The 19,132-nt window shown below is 42.8% G+C and overlaps 1 protein-coding gene across 1 annotated transcript in view; it reads right to left on the bottom strand.

Annotated features, from left to right (window-relative positions):
* Window positions 1–3,114: 3,114 nt before the first annotated feature.
* hnf4b (hepatic nuclear factor 4, beta) overlaps window positions 3,115–19,132 on the bottom strand; it is a gene marked incomplete at both ends in the record, with an annotated part of 29,045 nt that continues 13,027 nt past the window's right edge. Inside the window, 7 exons of the mRNA XM_079496403.1 lie at window positions 3,115–3,251; window positions 6,240–6,365; window positions 7,356–7,613; window positions 9,399–9,551; window positions 9,782–9,869; window positions 10,872–11,027; window positions 11,961–12,067. Of these exons, the coding sequence (XP_079352529.1) occupies window positions 3,115–3,251; window positions 6,240–6,365; window positions 7,356–7,613; window positions 9,399–9,551; window positions 9,782–9,869; window positions 10,872–11,027; window positions 11,961–12,067 (1,025 nt within the window). The remainder of the gene's footprint in view (window positions 3,252–6,239; window positions 6,366–7,355; window positions 7,614–9,398; window positions 9,552–9,781; window positions 9,870–10,871; window positions 11,028–11,960; window positions 12,068–19,132) is intronic.

Genomic DNA, 19,132 nt, shown 5'->3' with positions numbered 1-19,132 from the left:
TTTTTTTGCCAGGTGCTTGAAAAACGCCTGGACTACATTTGCTACCTCTAGTAGCGACCGTAGTGGACACTTTTTCATGATTGGCTCTCTAGGCTGCCTCTAAGCCAATGGGAGACTTTAATTCCCATAGTCTGAATGGCATAAAACCCATACTCTGAACGCCGCGAGCTGAGGCAGAGGCTGCGGCACACAAACTGAATATCCTGTAGATGTTCATAAACGAAAGCTTTCTGCACCTGACAGTTATGACCGAGTCATTCTTGTTTTTATCTGAGTACATCTTCCTGCTCGCAGGAAGAAATGATCCCTCCCTAGCCTGCAATGGAATTGCAGGCTAGGGAGGGATCAGGCTATAAATGGAATGAAGGCAGGTCGTCCCAAATCTCTTCACCTGAACCTGAGATGCAGTGCTGCTGAGCCAATTATGAAGCAGCATAAAAACACAGTTTTGGCTGCACAAGAGTCAAATACCAGCAACCAGGGAGGCTGAATATGGGTCAGGGAAGGTGATGGGCAAGTTGAAAGATCCAATATGAGTCATGTGAGGTAGGAGTTTTGAAGTTAATGCCCCCATTCATTCTTTCCCCCAACCCAGAACATCTGAGGATAAGGTTGAAATGGCAGTCATACATGGATCAGTCAGAGGGGCTTCAGTGTTTGGGGTGAGCCATGGCAACAATAAAGAAAACAGTGGTTTTCACCTTTTATTTGATCAATTTGGGGGCCATGTCATGCATAAAGCGTGTCGTGACACACACACACACACGGACGGAGTGGAAAACATACTCTCTCCACATGCCTTCGGCCTGATGGAGACAAAAAGTGTGAGAGGCTCATGCTTAATTAATATACAACGAAAGTGTAAATCAGGATTTACTTGGTCATAAGCACAGGGGGTTAAAGTTGTTTACATTATGTCTGACTGTTGTAGATATTGTTGCCATCACAGTTTTACTGACTCTGTTAGTGTGGTTTCGGCATTCGAGGTGTGAAAATAAGCACAGGGTGGCTAGAGAGACTGAGCCTTTCATTAGGCAGACTCCCCCTCCCCCCACTCCCCTTCTAAACTCTGATGACTCATCACAGACCCTTGGAGGTCATCCTCTGTGTTGACCTCTCATCCCTTACACCCAGAAGTGGAAAGTAACTTACAGTAGTACTTTCACTCAAGTCCTGAGGTACTTTTACTTCCACAATGAGTGTTTCCATTTTTTGATTTTGATTTTTTATACTACTGCACTACAACTAGGAAGCAAATATTGTGGCCTCCTTTGGCTTTTACATAGCCACAAGGGGTAAGGCGTGCAAGATAGGGCCCTAGGGGCTCAATTTTCGTCACCGCTTATCCCTAAACTTCTTTGCCTTTTTTTTTTTTTTCTATTTTGCAAAACATTTTTGAATAGTTAAAATGGCCAGTCTACAAGCTCACAACGTGTCAATGTAGATTGGCTAGTTGAACTATTCAAAAATGTTTTTCAAAATAGTAAAAAATAGGAAAAGAAGTTTAGGGATAAGGGGTTTAGCGGTGACGAAAACCTTTTTCCCTACTTTTAAGTATATTTTGATGGCACTATTTTGTATAGTTTTACTCAAGTATGCCTTCCACCACTGCTGAGTCAGAGCCTTTAGAGGTTGTCTTCATGAACCTTTACTGGCTTCACACTCAGCCCCACCCATAGCAACCAGTGGTGGAAAGTCATTGTGCTTATGAGTTTCTGGCATTACTACTTATTTACCTACCTCCCTGACACACCAGGGTCTCTAAATCAACCAATGGAAGAGTAGGGAGACCACCTCCAACCACCCAAGTAATAATGTTTAATTTGTCAAAACAATTTACAGAATGCAGCTTTAATAATTATGATTATTGCCATTCAATTCCAAATCAACCTCTGCTGTTTGAAGCATTCTTTTAAGAAGCCCTCCATTTAGCGTTCCATATTTTTGATGAATTGAACAAGGTGGACCCTCTTGTAAACAAGTGTAATGCTTAATTGGGTCGTCCACTCACAGTTAATAGTCTTTGTATTGAGTTTGTGCTTGAAATGTACTGTAATTCTGCAAACTGTTAATACATATTTCAATCAATCAATTTTGCTATGAGCAAAGAAATGCATGCTCACATCCTCAAAGGGCAAGAAAATTATTTCTAAACAGGCTTTGTGCGCCCTCTGCTGTCAAGTTAGAGACAGTACCCCCCCCCCCCCCCACACACACACACACACACACAGCTGAAATAAGAGCTTCAGTGCCAGGATCCACTCAGGCATGACATGATTCCAGCCCTTTCACCATGAGCTCACTGTCTCCCTTCTAGTCTACTGGGCTTCGGATTGTAGGTATTGTTTATGTTGTTACCTGTCTATGTGCTGAATGTCCTCTGAGATTAATAATCTACATATATTAGCCCAGGGGTGCCCAGACCTTTTTGACTTAAGAGCTACTTTAAAAATGACCAGCTCAACAAGATCTACCCACAAAGAAGTATATGATCTCATTGCTGAAAATAGTAAAAACAAATGTACCTGAGGGGGCGAAAAGGAAATAGTTTTTGTATGTCTAACTTTGTAATGCTACTGATGTTTGTGCTCAACACTCTTGAAAACAAATATTCCATTGTGGCTTAATAGGTCATTTTTTATGTCAATCAATCAAGTCACCTTAATTCAATTCACGTGTCAGATGCCAAATTATATATATTTTTTAATTTAAATTATATATGTTTTAGGGGCATGTCATGTGATCTACCTGCACAGCCTTTGTGATCTACTGGTAGATCGCGATCTACCTTTTGCCTATCCCAACACACAGCTCCTTATTTGTTTTTGTTTGTTTATGCTTTTTTACATTTAAAGTGATTAAATAACATAACCATGCTGAAAAATATTAGTGTGCAGTTTATTATTGTTCAAAGTAACAAAACAGTACAAAAGACTAAGAATCATTATGACATATTTATTGTTGGTCCAAGTAAAAGTCTACTCTCTTTTTTAAAATGTTGTTAAATACATACAGTGATCTTTATTTTGACTGAAAACGCCACACTGACTACTTCAATGATCCCTCCGTGTGATTGGTGGAAGCAGATTGTGTGTGAGTGTGTAGTATTAGCTGCTATTCTTTTACATGTCTCTGAGAGCCGAAGGTAGACGGGTGCCACTGGCACGCTGTAGGCCCACTGGCACCCTCACTGCGTCTGTACACCTCAGTGCCAGTCTGTGTGGGCACCTGCTGGCACGCCACCTGAAGAGCTGTGTGAGACAGACATCAGCGTTAAATATGCTATATGCACACGGGTGACGGGACAACCGTATTTGCGGAACCTGGGAGTCGATTGGCGCTGATGGGACACTTGTTTTACAGCGGTGGCTACTACTAGTAGGGCGGGGTTATGGGGGTTATGGGGAAAACGATCTCTACTACTAGTAGGGCGGGGTTATGGGGAAAACGATCCTACTACTAGTAGGGCGGGGTTATGGGTACTACTAGTAGGGCGTGGTTATGGGTTATGGGGAAAACGATCTCGCCAGAACATTATTTACTATTCTCTGCCTACCGGGTCGCTACTAAAACGGCTAAGCGAACTTCGCATCGTACGACACGGCAACTCGCTCGCTTTAGCTTGCTCGGTGGTGTCTCAACGTGGCTCAAGTTCCCTTGAGATGGCGTGGTCGTGGTCTAGTAGTCCATACAGTTATATATAAACAAGCGCCCCATCAGCGCCTATCGACTCCCAGGCTCAGCAATAAAGGAATCCCATATGCACACAGTATAACTCTTCCTACTTCCGGGCCCCTTCCCTATTTCCTAGGTGTTACCGATGATACTAATTAAGGTTCTGTTCCATTTAGTGTACAGTGGTTCTCAAACCTTTACATTTCATGGACCCCCATACAGTAACTCTGAGAGTGTACAAATGAAGACACCCGTACGGAGCCATTTGGAACACACTCAAGGACACTTTGAGACCCACTGGTGTAGCAGAGTGTTTCCAGTGAGCCAACATGCACAATATCACTACCCTGACTCTGTTTAAGAGTTATTCTGTGTGCATAGAGGCATGGACATGGACAATCAAATCAATATGGTTGAGCCTTTCTGTTCAAACACCACAATTACCGTAATGTCACAAAGGAGAACATGTACAGCTATTAATTCACTTACACTGCATGTGAAGTCATTGCAAGTGAGAACATCCACCGTCAGGGACACCATAATAACACAGATGTGATAGAAATTACTGTAGTTACATTAATGGTAGATGGCAGACACATTATCAACATCCCTCACATGAGCTCAGAGCAGTAGAGTCTGAGCTCATGGCGAGGTTGCGCTGACCCAGGCGGGCCCAGGGCAGGCGCCAGAACAACTGCCATGGCCCCCTGATGGACCATCCGTGGGGCCATGGGTGATGATCAAGACTATGAGCTCACTACACTGTGTGTCATCTTACTTAAGGGTTGTTGTCCAGGAGGATGCTTGTTTAGCTGTGCATGTTTACCTTAAAGGAGCACTTCACCCATTTTCAACTGTATCTTCATATTTTAGAGTAACACAGTCCTGACGTACCTCCCACAACTCCTGGGTCACAACTTTTCGTATTGGAATTCTCATAGGCAAATCTTAGTTTGCGGCATATACGAACTGCGTTCCAATAATAAACAAACCACCCCATTGATTTTGTAAGGTATGTGACTGTGTCGTTTATGATATTGCGTTACATTTGATAACATCTGTGTTTGGAGACGTTTGGATAAATTAGTTATATTTTTGGGTAGGGTTGTCCAGATCCGATCACGTGATCAGAAATCGGGGCCGATCACATCATTGTCAATTAATCGGAATCGTGTTCGGGACATCCCTAGTATCAATATTATATCCATATAATGATATTAGACTGGATATTGTCTGTGATTTGGGATATTGTGCTATTGTGATAAAAATATAAATATTGGATCTTGAAAAATCTGTATTGGCAGATACTCAGAATCAAATGATGGGAATTGGATTGGGGCAAAATGATGCTTGATGCTTTGTATCTACGTTCAGTATATGAGTAAAATCTCCACTCCAGCGTCATTTGTTTAATTCTGGAACACAGTTCTTATATGATGTGATTTAAGATTTGCCATATTGGGATTTACAGTAAAACAGTCAGATTTTGGTGCTCACTAAATAAAAGTGAGCCACAATTTCCGTCATTGATGGGGATTCCAGGCTAATGGAAAATACTGCCTTTCTCCTCCTGGAAAGTTAGCATGATGAAATGGAAGCCATTTCTTTTGCATTATTAATGAAATAAAAAGTTTGAAATCTTGTGTGAAATGTCCAGACCTGCCTATAGAGCGTCGCAGTCCCGCCCCCTACCAGGGCCCAGGAAATGATTATCCGTTCATTTTCCTCATAGACATTTCAAAAAGTATTTATTTTAAAACGTTTACGCCGCGGACAAAGCCAACTCGAGTCGTGACAACTCATGACAACAAACACCATTTTTTGGGCCGAACAAATAATTAGAAAGAAGAAAAAACGGCAGGTTACAACACTTTTTTTGTTGTTTTTCTTCTTTGTAATTATTTGTTTGGTCCAAAATATTGTGTTTGTTGTCATGAGTTGTCACGACTCCAGTTGGCTTTGTCCGCGGCGTAACCGTCTTTAAATAAATACTAATAGAAATGTCTATGGGAAAAATGCATTGGGAATCATTTCCTGGGCCTGGCGTCGTCATGAAAGGGGCGGGACTGCGACGCTCTATACTGAGGCAGGGTTCTGAACTATCCACAGCCCTCCTCTGAGAGACAGAGCGAGTAGACAGAATAGTGAGCAGTAGTAAGGACCAATTATATAGAAAATTGGTGAAGTGGTACTGACTCCTTTTCATTAGACGTGTGATGTCATTGATGTGTACAGTATCTATCCTGGTGTGACTGGCGTCCCCCAGTATCTTATTGTAAATCGCTCTGGATTAACCCATTTTGGGCGGGAACCCCTTTTGGTGTTAGCATTATGTTATGCTTTAGCTATTGAAAAATAGCAGATCTACAAGCTCATAGCGCGCCACCGAGTGGCGCGCTACGAGCTTGTAGGTCTGCTATTTTTTTAAATGTTTTAGAATCTGATCTCAGGTCAAAATGGATTAAGAGTGTCTGCTAAATGCCTAAATTGTATGTTTGGTCAAAATATGCTTTCCTTGTCCAGAACCAGAACTAAACGAACAGTAATGCTGAATAGAAGCTCACCAGTGGGGACAGGAAGTATGACGGAGGTAAAGTTGCTGTAGGGTAAACCTTGAAGTCCTAGTAGCTGGTCCTGAGTCAGGCTATTATCTGGAGGAAGGGGAACGGTCAGCACATCTCCAGTAGATCCTGGGGATGGTAGGCGGATGAACAGTTAACTCATTACATTTCATTATTAATCAAGGACAGATTTATGTTTGGTTGGTTTACCATCACACATGTTGTGAGCTTTATGCTTCTTTGTGAAACACTTTATTCAGGTGTGTGTGTGTGTGTGTGTGTGTGTGTGTGTGTGTGTGTGTGTGTGTGTGTGTGTGTGTGTGTGTGTGTGTGTGTGTGTGTGTGTGTGTGTGTGTGTGTGTGTGTGTGTGTGTGTGTGTGTGTGTGTGTGTGTGTGTGTGTGTGTGTGTGTGTGTGTGTGTGTGTGTGTGTGTGTGTGTGTGTGTGTGTCCTCCACAAACACAAATGGGAATTCAACTGACGTTCTCTGTAGGAAGCCAAAGATGGAGCATGGCTTTCTTGCTGTAAATCCATGACCAACCAGCAGGGAGCACTGTCCCCCCGTGCTGTTTGGTCATGGTTACAACTTACAATTCAGCAAGAGAAAATGGGGGAGATGGGAGTGAACAGCCACAGCTGTACACTGTCCTGGTGAAACCCCTATATTTGCAATAGCCAAAGTATAAGTAGTATGCAATCTATGTTTTGTAATAATAGTCAAAATCTACAATGTATAATAATGAATGTTTTCAAATTATAGTGGAGTAAAAAGTACAGTAGCCTATTTGCCTCTGAGATGTCATGGAGTCGAAGTGTAAAGTATCGAACGATGGAAATACTCGAGTAAAGCCAAAGCACCTCAAAATTGTACTTAAGTACAGTGCTTGAATACTGTAAATGTACTTTGTTACTTTCCACTGCTGGAGAGAAGCGAATGGTGACTATACATGTGTATCAGAGCAGAGGAGGCACATGGTTGTCTCCCCCTCCTCAGACCGACAGTAGGTGGGTTGGCTACGACAGGGATCACAGCTGGGGGGGGGATTGGCAATGGCTAAATTGGGAAAGAAAATAGGGAAAATGCAAAAAAGAAAAAAGGTATCTGACAGTGATTCCTACCTGTTGGTGGAGCCCGTTCCATGGTAGCTTCCTCCCCAAGAAGCATCTCCTGGAGCAGGCTGTCTATCCTGGCGTCCCCCAGTAGCCGTGCCAGCTGCAGCGTCTCCACCATCTGCCACGCTACGCTCTGTAGAGGGGGAAGCATCAACAGGAGCTCCCCGAACCGGCCCCGTTGCTCACACGTTGCTTCATCCAGAAGCATCTGGGCCTGGAAACGCAGATGCCGTACCGTCTGAGGGCTGTGTAAGCCTGGGCAGTCTGGAATCACATGTACACACACAACAATACTACTACAGGGACAGATGCTGTACTGTCTGAGGGCTCTGTAAGCCTGGGCAGTCTGGAAGTACATGTACAACACAACAATACTACTACAGGGACAGATGCCGTACCGTCTGAGGGCTCTGTAAGCCTGGGCAGTCTGGAAGTACATGTACAACACAACAATACTACTATACAGGGACAGGTGAAGTGTTGGGGGAAAAGCTTGCGGTACATTTATCTATCTACTGCAGAATGGCAAGTGTAGTAAAGCAATTATTTACCAATTAAGGTTCTCCTACTTGGATCAATTAACTAATTATGCATACCTACAAATCCTTAAAGAAAGCTTGGCCAAAGTATACTAATGGACATGATTATCTACTGAATGAAGAGAGCCTTGTGTGTATATATTATGTCTGTATTGTACTGTAGCTTATTATTCTATAGATTAAGTTTTTGATATTTTGAATAATTCAGAAGCAGGCTTTGTTGGATAATTTGTCTTTTTTTACATATCGATAAATATATAGTCGACTAAATCGAATAGTTTGATTAACCACTCAAGCCCTATTTTATAATTAGTCATACAACGGTTTCGGACAAAAATAGCGGAAATAGCCGATCGATTATCGATTACTGTTTATAATCTATGAAATAGATTTGTTCTTACTGAGGTACCCCTAACCACATTGTAGCTGTCGTGGTGTGAATGTGGGACGGGTTGTGCTGCTTTTTGAGTCCCATTGACCAGTTTAATAGTTCCCTGGTCCTCCAGCTGTAATCACAGGACCAGGCAAATAGGCCATAAAGTCCTGCATGCAGCCACCTCTCCCTGAAAGCCTGTCATCATCACACCATCATATTATTATTAGATTCCCCCACAGTGCGGTGAAACTAGACAGCCCAGACTAATGTGCATGTTCCAAGGACAGAAGAAAAGATAGAGACCCAAGAGAAGGCTGGCTAGAGCTAAAGATTCCTGCAAGGTTTCTGCTTTTAGTCTGGGAGACAGTCTCAGCCATGACAGTGGAGCATGACAGTCTGAGATTGGTTCTCAAAGTGGGGTCCTGAGCCCCCCCAGGGGTCCTTGAAGGGGTTCTAGGAGGTCCCCAGCAAAATGAGGTAATATAACAGTGTAATATAGCATCACAATCATATTAACCACTTTAATTTTATATTTTGGATATTCAAAAAAATGTTGATTTACAAGCTCCCAATGCGATCTATTTATCTTTTTAATTGAAAAAAATTGGGAAAATTCTGCAATAATTTGGAATTATTATTATATTTTAAACACAAATCTTCTCCCCTGGCGGCCCCTGGCGGTCCCTGGTGGTAGCCTGGTTAATAAACCAGACCGAATCAGCCGTTGGCAAAAAATGTTTTGCCTGCCAGCGGATTAGGGTCTGGCGAGGCTCAGTAGCACGCCTCTTTCCTACAACCGAGAACAGGTCGGGCCAATCGGGACACGGTATGCAATATGGGCGGGCTTTGGTACAGTGACGTTCAATGCTTGAGACCTTTGACTGACAGTAGCTCTGACCAATTGCGTCGAAGAGAAAATGTTTGAACCCGCCCCCCGGGAAATGAAATCCAAGTGGAGCCAGCCCAGACTAATATACCGCGACAGTGTTGTGTGATATTAGTCTGGCTTATTAGCCAGGCTACCCTGGTGGTCCCTGGCACAAACTAACTGAACTTTACATGAACATGTTTGAGAAGTAAGCATTGCAATAGCATCAGTGACCCTAACCCTGACCCGCATGTTGAATTACTGACCGGGGTCAAAGAAGACGATGGTTCTAAGGCAGGCCACCTCTTTGTCAGTGATGTCCAAATCCCTGAGAGGTTTGACCAGTTCCTCCTGGATACGAACGGCCACTCTGGACACCTCTAGCTCTGCACCTCTCACTGGGATGACCAAATCATTACCTGTCCACCAAACAATGAAAACATACTATGTATCTATGTTGTAATTGTAAATTGCAGTATGAATATGGATATGCATAAGACAGTGGTTCCCAAGTTACACTTTCTGATCAGGACACACACACACACACACACACACACACACACACACACACTGTATGTACATGCACACTGTATAAACACAAATAATGATAATGAACAAAGCCTTCGTAAATAATATCTATATTTATTACCTAAAAGGATGAGATTATTGTACGGTAGAGAGCGTCTGGCAACCCCTAGGATAAGGTGTTCTGCAGAGTGGGCTCGTAACAGGGATACCTGCAAATGCACACAAACCGAAGTGATGTCAGTCAAATACAGCTGAACATTTTAAAATAGTTAGTGAACCAAACTATTGCTGTAAAATGAAAACGAGCGTTTTACCAGAATAAACGCTGATGATCTGCTTCTGAATGACTGTTGTTGTAATACACGCATGCAGGGTTTAAAGCTAAAACTAATCTCACAACTGACTCTTTCTGTTAGGTTGTACCAATCTGTGATGTGTGTGAAAGGAGTCCTCCCATAGGCTCCCACACTGGTGCTGTTTCCTAAACAATTAGCACAATATGTAGAATTATGATGTTTATATACAGGCTATTATCATTCTAAACCTATGTTCTTGCTGTTCTACCGAAAGCCAACCAGTCAATCACAGATTGAGGGTATTATATATTTTATGAAATATCAGAGACTAGGGTTTTATGGAAGATGCTTCTGAACATGAAGTTACAATTTTAGCAATATATTCTATTATTGCTAGTTTTACCTATTCTGATACTCTTTAATCTTATACAAATGACTGAAATCACTCATGAGGACTGATCCATATGCATGTTCACCCATTTTGGGTGGGAACCCCTTTTGGTGTTTTAAGCATTATGTTATGCTTTAGCTATTGAAAAATAGCAGATCTACAAGCTCATAGCGCGCCACCGAGTGGTGCGCTACGAGCTTGTAGGTCTGCTATTTTTTAAAAGTCGTGAAAATGTGGCGCAAATCTTTGAATATATATTTCAGAGCGAACATTTTTAACTAAAATATTGGCTTCTGGGGGGTGTCCCTGGAACTACATATTTTGAGATGGGGGTCCGTGGCCCAATAGAGATAATTCTGGGGGTCCTTGACATGAAAAAGGTTGATCAGAAACACATGGGTTTTTCAGAAAACTGTTAGGATGTTGAAGCCTTTTTTTGAATCGACCTCAGTCGATTAAGGGTTAAGGTGTACAGCGAATGCATGTTAAGATTCTATAGTATGTATTGTGGAGGCTTTTCATACCCTGTCGTCTATCGGGAGGTTGCAAAACTCTGGGATGCACTTTGCCCATTCCACCAGCAGGAGGAGCTGCTGCTTCATGGACTCGAACACATCTCCCACGCAGGCTATCTTTTTGGTGTTGATGTCACAAATCATAGGCAAGGCCATGGCTGGGAACTGAAAGTGTCAAATGAGAGCATCTCAGTGGGCTAGGTGTTGGTGTGATGTGGGAATGAACTGGAGGAGAGGGCGGATGAGTTGGGGAATGCTATAGGCAAGATAGGTGTGTAATCAGTGGTTGAGAAGTATTTGGATTTTGGATTAAGTAAAAGTAGCAGTAGGCTACCACATTGTAAAAGTTCATTGACATCAACATGTACTTAATAGTACCGAAGTAAAGGTGCTCAAATTTCAAACACATTTTCAAACCCGTCCAAAAATAGCCGATCTACAAACTTGTTCTGTAATGCAGTACTCGAGTAAATGGACTTCATTACTTTCCACCACTGCAAGTTATGGTGAGAGTGAAGATGGTACTTGGTGTGTGAGGTCGTTTTGTCACAAATAATTGTAACAAAACGAGACAGGGCTGTAGCATATGTAGGAAGGCGAGAGCAGTTCTGTCAGACAGTGATCAGAGTGCCTGGCTGACCTCAGGAAACATCACAGGATGGAACCGTACCCTGGTCTCATTTACTGGTTCATTTGTCAATCATCTTATTTCATTTCTGCGCATTCCTTCCACATGCAAAAACGGGATATCTGGTTGTTATTATGCATCTGAAGGTAATTGAACATTGCCGCACAATCCCAGACCTATAGCGCTGCAATTAAATAGTCTCTGATTAGATGGGGGTCCCTGGGCAATTTTGTACTTTCTAAGGAGTAACTGAATCCAGCCTGGAGCTCGAATCTCCAGGGAATTTAATGGCTTGCCTGTCTAAAGTGCAGCCTGTATCCTCACGATCTATGGTCGTTATCTGCATGTTTCTCAGAAACAGATAAGGGTTCTCTTGGCCGGGCTGTGTGGGAAATGGAAGCCCATATATTTCCAACATAAGACTTTGTATCTAAGAATAAGCCGAGTGTTTTGAAGTGACAGTGTGATACCTGATGCACGGTGGCCTCAGCGTGCAGCAGCACGTTGATGGATAGAGTGCCCACCCCCGGTCCCTCCGCTCTGTAGCTGCTGATGCGGTCGCGCTCATTCTGCACAGCTGGGATTAAAACAAAGGTAGGGACCATCAGGAAAGTCTCTGTGTACTAGGAGTGAAAAGTTAACCGAACTAATTGATTTGATCAATAATTTATACAATTATTATTATTATTATTATTTGGTATTCACTGTTGTGTGACAAAGCTTAAGTGGTTAATCAGACCTACTCCCCAGAATGCCAAAGAAAAGTAAGTGTCTTTTTCTGGCCGGCAGTGCACAATACACAGTACCAACTAGTGCTGGGCAATTAACCAATCACACAGAGTACAGTATGTCAAAAAAGACATTTGGACCCAATAACCGCCTTTATGTTGCTCATGTAGGTTAATCGAATATTCGAGAAGCAATTTAATCGTAATAAAAAAAGGTTTGAAATAATGTTGATATTGATTTGAAGTGATGTTGCCCAGTCCTAGTACTAACGCCATGCTGGGAGCCCAGGCCGTAGTGGAGGAGAGTCAGTGGTGGTGGTGGAAAGTATCTACTCAAGTACTGTTCTTAACCCATTTACCGCTAGCATTAATTAATCCCTCGATCGCGTACTGCCAGGGTTTTATCGCACGTAACACTTTGAAGAGCCAAATATCCTTAATCGCATGTTCCTGTGACAAACTGATGTGTGTGGTGTCTTCACCGGTTGTTGTTCTCTCGGTCGATGGTGGATAAAGCCGACCGCGAGTATCACAGCCCTCAATGTCGTTTCTGAGATACAGGGCTTTGAATGCAGGGCTTAGAATGGAAGTGGATGCGCGTGCATCTTCAAAATGGCCGCGGCCATTGTGCGTTTTGTGTCCCAGAGTATTGTTTGCGGTAGCAACATCAGCTAGCCATCGAAACCGATCAAAAAGCGATTAAACAATTCGAACACGAGAAATTCGCGTTTGGCGGAGCAGTTAGAAAGAGTAGGTTATCGGTTTACTTGGATGTAAACTGCTGAATACAGGACTTTTACTTGTAACGTTGTGGTAATCTGAGTACTTGTTGTTCTCCTGCAGATCTGAGTACTACTTCCACCACTGAGGAGAAGAGGAGGGAAGCTGCTTGCAGCATCTCCTGAAAGGTGCATCATCCCACAAGTCCAAAAATACCTCCTGTCCTCCACTTTCACCTTCCGTCCTGTGTGACAACATGGACAGTGATGTCTGCGTGGCTGTGTTAGCAGCTGTCCCGACAGTGGAGGAGGAGAGACGGCAGCTGCTTAAAAAGCCTCTCCATCGGCCGAGGAGACTGATAGGTCTCCACCAAGAACAGGTATGACAGTCTAAATTAAGGCTGCAACTATCCATTATTTTCGATTAATCAAGTAGTCGAAGCGTGTTTGTTTTTTAAAATATATTTTGAGAGAGCAGCACGGTCAGACAGTGTTCAGAGTGCCACAAAAATATACAAATATACGTAGATCATATATACATATTAATATACGTGTATACAATTATATAATTTTTTACTTTACTCGCCTATAATCACATGCAAAAAATAATCTATTTGTTCAATTAACTGTTGCACCACTATGACTGTTTGACTTATCCTATATTTTTTAACTTAGAGTAGACAATATTTTTTTACCCCTTTTTTTACCCCAATTTAGTAGTAATGCCAATTGATTCCTCCCCACACATTCGTCCTACTCCTCCTGTTCAACACTCCCTGCTGACTCCTACGCCCCAGCCCGTAGGAGTATATGACCAATGTCATCCTCCCCACTCGGCTTCCCTCCCCCTGAACACCTCCTTGGTGGTGGGCAGAGACTTAACCACTGCGCCACCTGAGCGTCTAAGCCCCTACGTTTCTTTATTGTTTTATTTGGTGGTGTGATAGAACAATGAACCACTTAAAGCCCTTTATACTTATTTGAACGAGGTCACCCAGGGCTCTATACTGTAGGTCCGCTAGTATTTCCTTTTACACCAAATATCTTCGCTGAAAATAGCCGATCAACAACGCGTCTAAAAGTGACGGACTTTGAGCTTGTAGATCAGCTACATTTGTTGGCCAAATGTTTGCCTCAGAATATGAACTCTGTGGTTAATTGAGAAAAGCATTAATTTCACAGTTGAATATACCATCAACATTGAAAAGATGCGTGGTATTGAAATGGGAGGAAATTGCAAGCCTGAGTTTTCTTTTGCCATTCCCTGTCTTGATTTAAAGTTGGAAAAGTTGAAAGGTAATGATAAATGGCTAATTAATTCCCTCCTTTATTGTATTCAGCACATTAAAGAACACAAACCTGATTAGAGTGATCAGTATTTTGATTCTGATGATGATAGTATGTTAAATATAACCTTGTTCCCAGTTTTATCTCCATCTCATGGGCGATTAAGCCTGGAGACACCGCAAGTGTCTAACAGGAAGTACACACAGTACAGAACGTACAGGGCTACAGTACATTTTGTCACTTTTGGCAGTACTAGTCTAGCCTGTCATTGAATCTATCGCACACATTGACATGCGGAATATGCGTGTGGGGGCAGCGTGATCACGTGGATTGTGCTTCACAGGTGAGACACTTGCATAGTGTTGCTGTTGGGCAGAAACCTCGTATCTAGAGCTGCTATGTTTGAATTATCTTTAACTTTTTTTGACCTGAGATCAGATTCTAAAAATGTCTTCTACATCCTGACAGTTTTCTGAAAAAGCTATGTTTCTATGTCAGTCGTTCTTCAATTTTTCAAAAATAGCAGACCTACAAGCTCGTAGCGCGCCACTCGGTGGCGCGCTATGAGCTTGTAGATCTGCTATTTTTCAATAGCTAAAGCATAACATAATGCTAACACCAAAAGGGGTTCCCGCCCAAAATGGGTTAAAATCAAAGTCAAATTGATTATGTATGTCATTGGGTTTTATAAATATAGAACAAATAAAGTATCAACAAGATTGTGACTGAATAATAACTACTAATTATTATTCAGTCACAACCTCTTGTTCATACATTGGATCGAACGGAGCGCAGATTCGAGTAACGGCTTTGGAACATACAAGCTTTCCACTTGACAGCGACGATATTTGGTGACCCCTAAAAGAAATTCATTAGAAAGAGAGCAACGCGGTTTGGCCTCCGTCTGATTCCAATATGCCCCCACAAAGTCAGACAACAAGGCCCAGTCTCTGAGCAATCAGTCATCAGAGCTGTCCTCTCAGCAACCAATCAGGAGCCTATTAATCAAACTGGAGCAGCAGCGAGAACAGGAGAGTCCCTTTCTGCTCCAGCGACATGGCCCTGCGTGACAGTGTCACAAATGACTCTTCTATGATACACCGGTTGAGTGATAGATTGAAACAGCCCCGACGGTGGTGAGAGAGAAGAGGCTCTATAGTCCAGCCGTTCCCAACCTGCTGTGGGCACGCAGGGGCGCACTGGTGGGCATTTGCAAGTGGGCACTCGGTAAGATTTTATTGTTAATATGACAATAATGTATAATTTTTTTTTTTTTTCTTTTTTTTTTTTTGGCTTTCGCCTTTATTATTATTATTTTTTATGGAGGGACAGACAGTAGGCTGACAGGAAATGGGGAGAGAGATGGGGGGGAAGACATGCAGTAAAGGCCGTCGGGATCGGGAGTCGAACCCGCGGCACACTGCCAGACTGGATTACCAGCCAAGGTGCCTGGACCACTGAGCCATGGCCCAGGCCAATAATGTATAATTAAAAAATATAAACGATGTAAACAAAGAAAAAAGTAAGTCATGATATAGGTATGTTGGTTCCATTGTTCAAAGTCGAAACACAATTGATTGATTGAACATTAAAAGAAACATACTCTGAAAATGCACATCTGACCACATGGTCATATGGATGAGCCACGAACGCTTTTGCGATTTTCAAGTGGTCTCTAAGCCAGAAAAGGTTGGGAACCAGCGCTCTAAGGCTGAATTGTCTCTGCCAGGCCGAAGGTGTGGCCGAAACGATGTATTCGCCCCTGTCCGTGCGTCGTGTGTGTGTGTGTGTTTGATTGATTGAAATTAGAGGTAGACTGGTTATTTCAAACGAAAGTCAATACAAAAACTGTTACTTTGTGGATGACACCATGAAAAGCACACGACTCGTTTACATCAGGGCTCACCATTTTCAATTCAACAGGACAACAAGACGTACAAATATACAACAGGAAATCATCATATAAAGAAAGAGAAAAACATGTACAGTATGGGGAAAAGGCGGTGGGGGGGAGGGGAACTCAGACCAGTTTCGAATTACAGCCGTCCGTAGGTGCTCTTTGAGAGCGATTTTGAAGGAGTCAAGGGTGTCTTAATGGCTGTTGGTAGGGCATTCCACATTTTAGTGGCATAGGAGCTAAATTAATTTAATCCCTTGTTTGAGCTGAATCTGGGTTGCACGTGGTTTGTTGAACTCCCTCTGGTGTTGTGAGTGTGGACTTCGTTGACATTAAGGAAGTATTTAGACAGGTACATGGGTATATTGGTGGTGTATCGAATCTTGAAGACCAGACCCATTGCAAGGTGCTGTACTCTGTCGTCAACCCTAAGCCATTCCAGACTATCAAAATGGGCAGGGGTGAGGTGGGTTCGGGGAGTGAAGCCAAGTAGTAGCCTGACCAGTTTGTTTTGGGAAGTCTGGAGCCTTGTTTTAAGGGCCTTTGAGGTGCATGCATAGTCAAAGAAACCTGTACAAGGGCTCCTGTTAGGGTCCTCAAGTTGTTTTTGTGGACCAGGGAAGGAGATCCTGTACAGGAATCTTGTTCTTTGTTGACTTTTTTCACACTGGGGCCACCAGTGGGTGTATTACAACAACATCAGAGTGTTTGACACAGAGACCAACCTGAGCACACCTTCTGCACAGCTTCTTCCAGAAGAACGCAGGGGTCATTCAGCCTTTGCCTACAACGGAGAGCTGTACATATTTGGAGAACTTCAATGATCTATGGAAATTCAATCCAGAGACCTTCTTCTAGAAGAAGGTTGAGCCCAAGGGGAAAGGCCCATGTCCAACATATGTGCTGTTGCATGATGGGAGATTGTATCATCCTCTATGGAGTATATCTCACAACGGGTAAGGGCTAGTACTGATAATTTCAGTTGTTATAATAGAGTACCTATACCTGTATACAGCCAGGGAGAGAAGCATGGAGGCCTGCCTGTAGTAGACTGCATGTAATATGACCCGATTGTCTCGGGGCCCTAAATTAACTACGGCCACCCTGACCCTTGGCAGAAACACTGTCCAGTGCTGATTGACCAGAGCAAGCCCAGTAAATACTGCTTGCACCCTCTCCCATGCTTTCTTCTCCCATGGCAGTAATATGTACTGTATTACTTTAGGAGTTAGATCTTTCATATAGGATCTATCGTGTATTGCTCACATGAACAGAGTGTACAGAGCTTTGAATGACGGAGGAAAGAAGTAATCCTCTCGCCTTCCTCTCTGTATCCAGACTCCACTCAGGGACAAATTAGCCATTGGGCCAGTGGGGCTGTGGCCCAGGGGCCCTTGGCATTCAGAGGCCCCTCGGGGAAATTGGACCGTGAGGTACTAGGTTTGATGCCCTGAAAAGGGCTCCTGGGACCCTCCATTGGCTGTTGATTTTGTTAAATTTAGGTTAAAAAGACGATAAAAACACAGAAAAACGCGCGCTATGGGGGCCCTGAAAATATTACCGGCCCAGGGGCCCTCGTGGGGTTAATCCGTCCCTGACTCCACTCACACCCTGTCCATGCGAACTCCCCTCCTTTATCGACTCATCACGAGGCTGAGGGGTCAGAAAGATTCACTGTTGATCTGATGTAATAATATATTGCTGACCACCTAGAATATCCCTGCTTATCATTGGTTATTCTCAGGTAACATTGCCTTATTTAGCGGAGGACTGGGTATAAGTCTGGGCGAAATAGTCTATTCAGCTAATATTGCAACCTCCATGGACGCTTAGATGCTTTTAATAAACCTTGCTAAAACCGAGTTAATGTCTATTGTCATCTTATACTTGGATTAATTCCACATCAATACCCGTTTGATTTTTCATATTTCATCCTGATTGGCTAAGATTGACTTCTACTACCTGGCCTGGTGGAGACCGGTGGAGCACATTTTTCTGTCGTATGATGGTGTCAAAATGGCAGATCTACAAGCTCACTACACGCCATATCAGGCTTAAAAGGACTAGCATAAAAGGTCTATACGTCTGAGGTTGCTTTGTTTCACTCTATGGGCCCTATTATGCGTGTCTTAAGTACCAGGTCTTATGACTTAACTTAAGACCTGGAGGCGTGGTCAATGCTGTTTGGCCACTCAGAATAGCCAAATGGCATTGATCACACCTCCAGGTCTTAAGTTAAGTAATAAGACCTGGTACTTAAGACATGCATAATAGGGCCCTATGTGTTGTAAAACAAAACTCATATTAATTCAAAGTGGTTGTCAAAATGTACATGTGAAATGGCGTTGTGGTTTTCAAACTGCTTGACAAATTAGTGAGGCAGAAATATCCCTGGCCTTCTCTTCAGGGAGTTTAAACTTTGGTTTCTCTTTATGTAACATTCCCTGCTGGGACAAGGAGCTTGGAGTCGCATGTCTCTATTGAGAACTGCAAAACAAATATTTGCCTATACTCAGCCATGTTAATTATTCATATGAGGAGGCAATCCATGGCTCCTCTACTCTCATCTCTCTTCCCTGGTTATCTGTGTCAGCTACTGGAAGATAATGCCAAACAGTACATGCACGGTGCACATGTAGGCAAAACATGGTAAATATTAAATGAATAATATATATACATATAAATGTATATGTGACTAAATTTGACTGAGGGACTGCCATTGGACCTTTTTTTAAATTTTCGTGTTTTGAATGTCATATGAAAGCAGGGAATCATAGCTTCAAATTGACATATTGGTTGTTCAGTTTGGCCCACCAGTTTTGGAGATATGGCTTATAGAGTAATGTCTTGCAGAAAACAGCGAGTTGAGAAAACAGGCTTGAAAGGTTCACTTCTGTGGTCTTTAACATGTTTGGGCATTTATTTCATATTTACATGTCGATTTCAGCTCTGACACTTAATCAGACATGCTCTAGTTAGTACAGTATGTGAAGACATACTCATTTTGAAAA

Source organism: Electrona antarctica, assembly GCF_951216825.1.
Source record: "Electrona antarctica genome assembly, chromosome: 3".
Classification (NCBI taxonomy): Eukaryota; Metazoa; Chordata; class Actinopteri; order Myctophiformes; family Myctophidae; genus Electrona; species Electrona antarctica.
The sequence above is the reverse complement of the archived record's forward strand: the minus strand, read 5'-3'. Positions and strand labels throughout refer to the sequence as shown.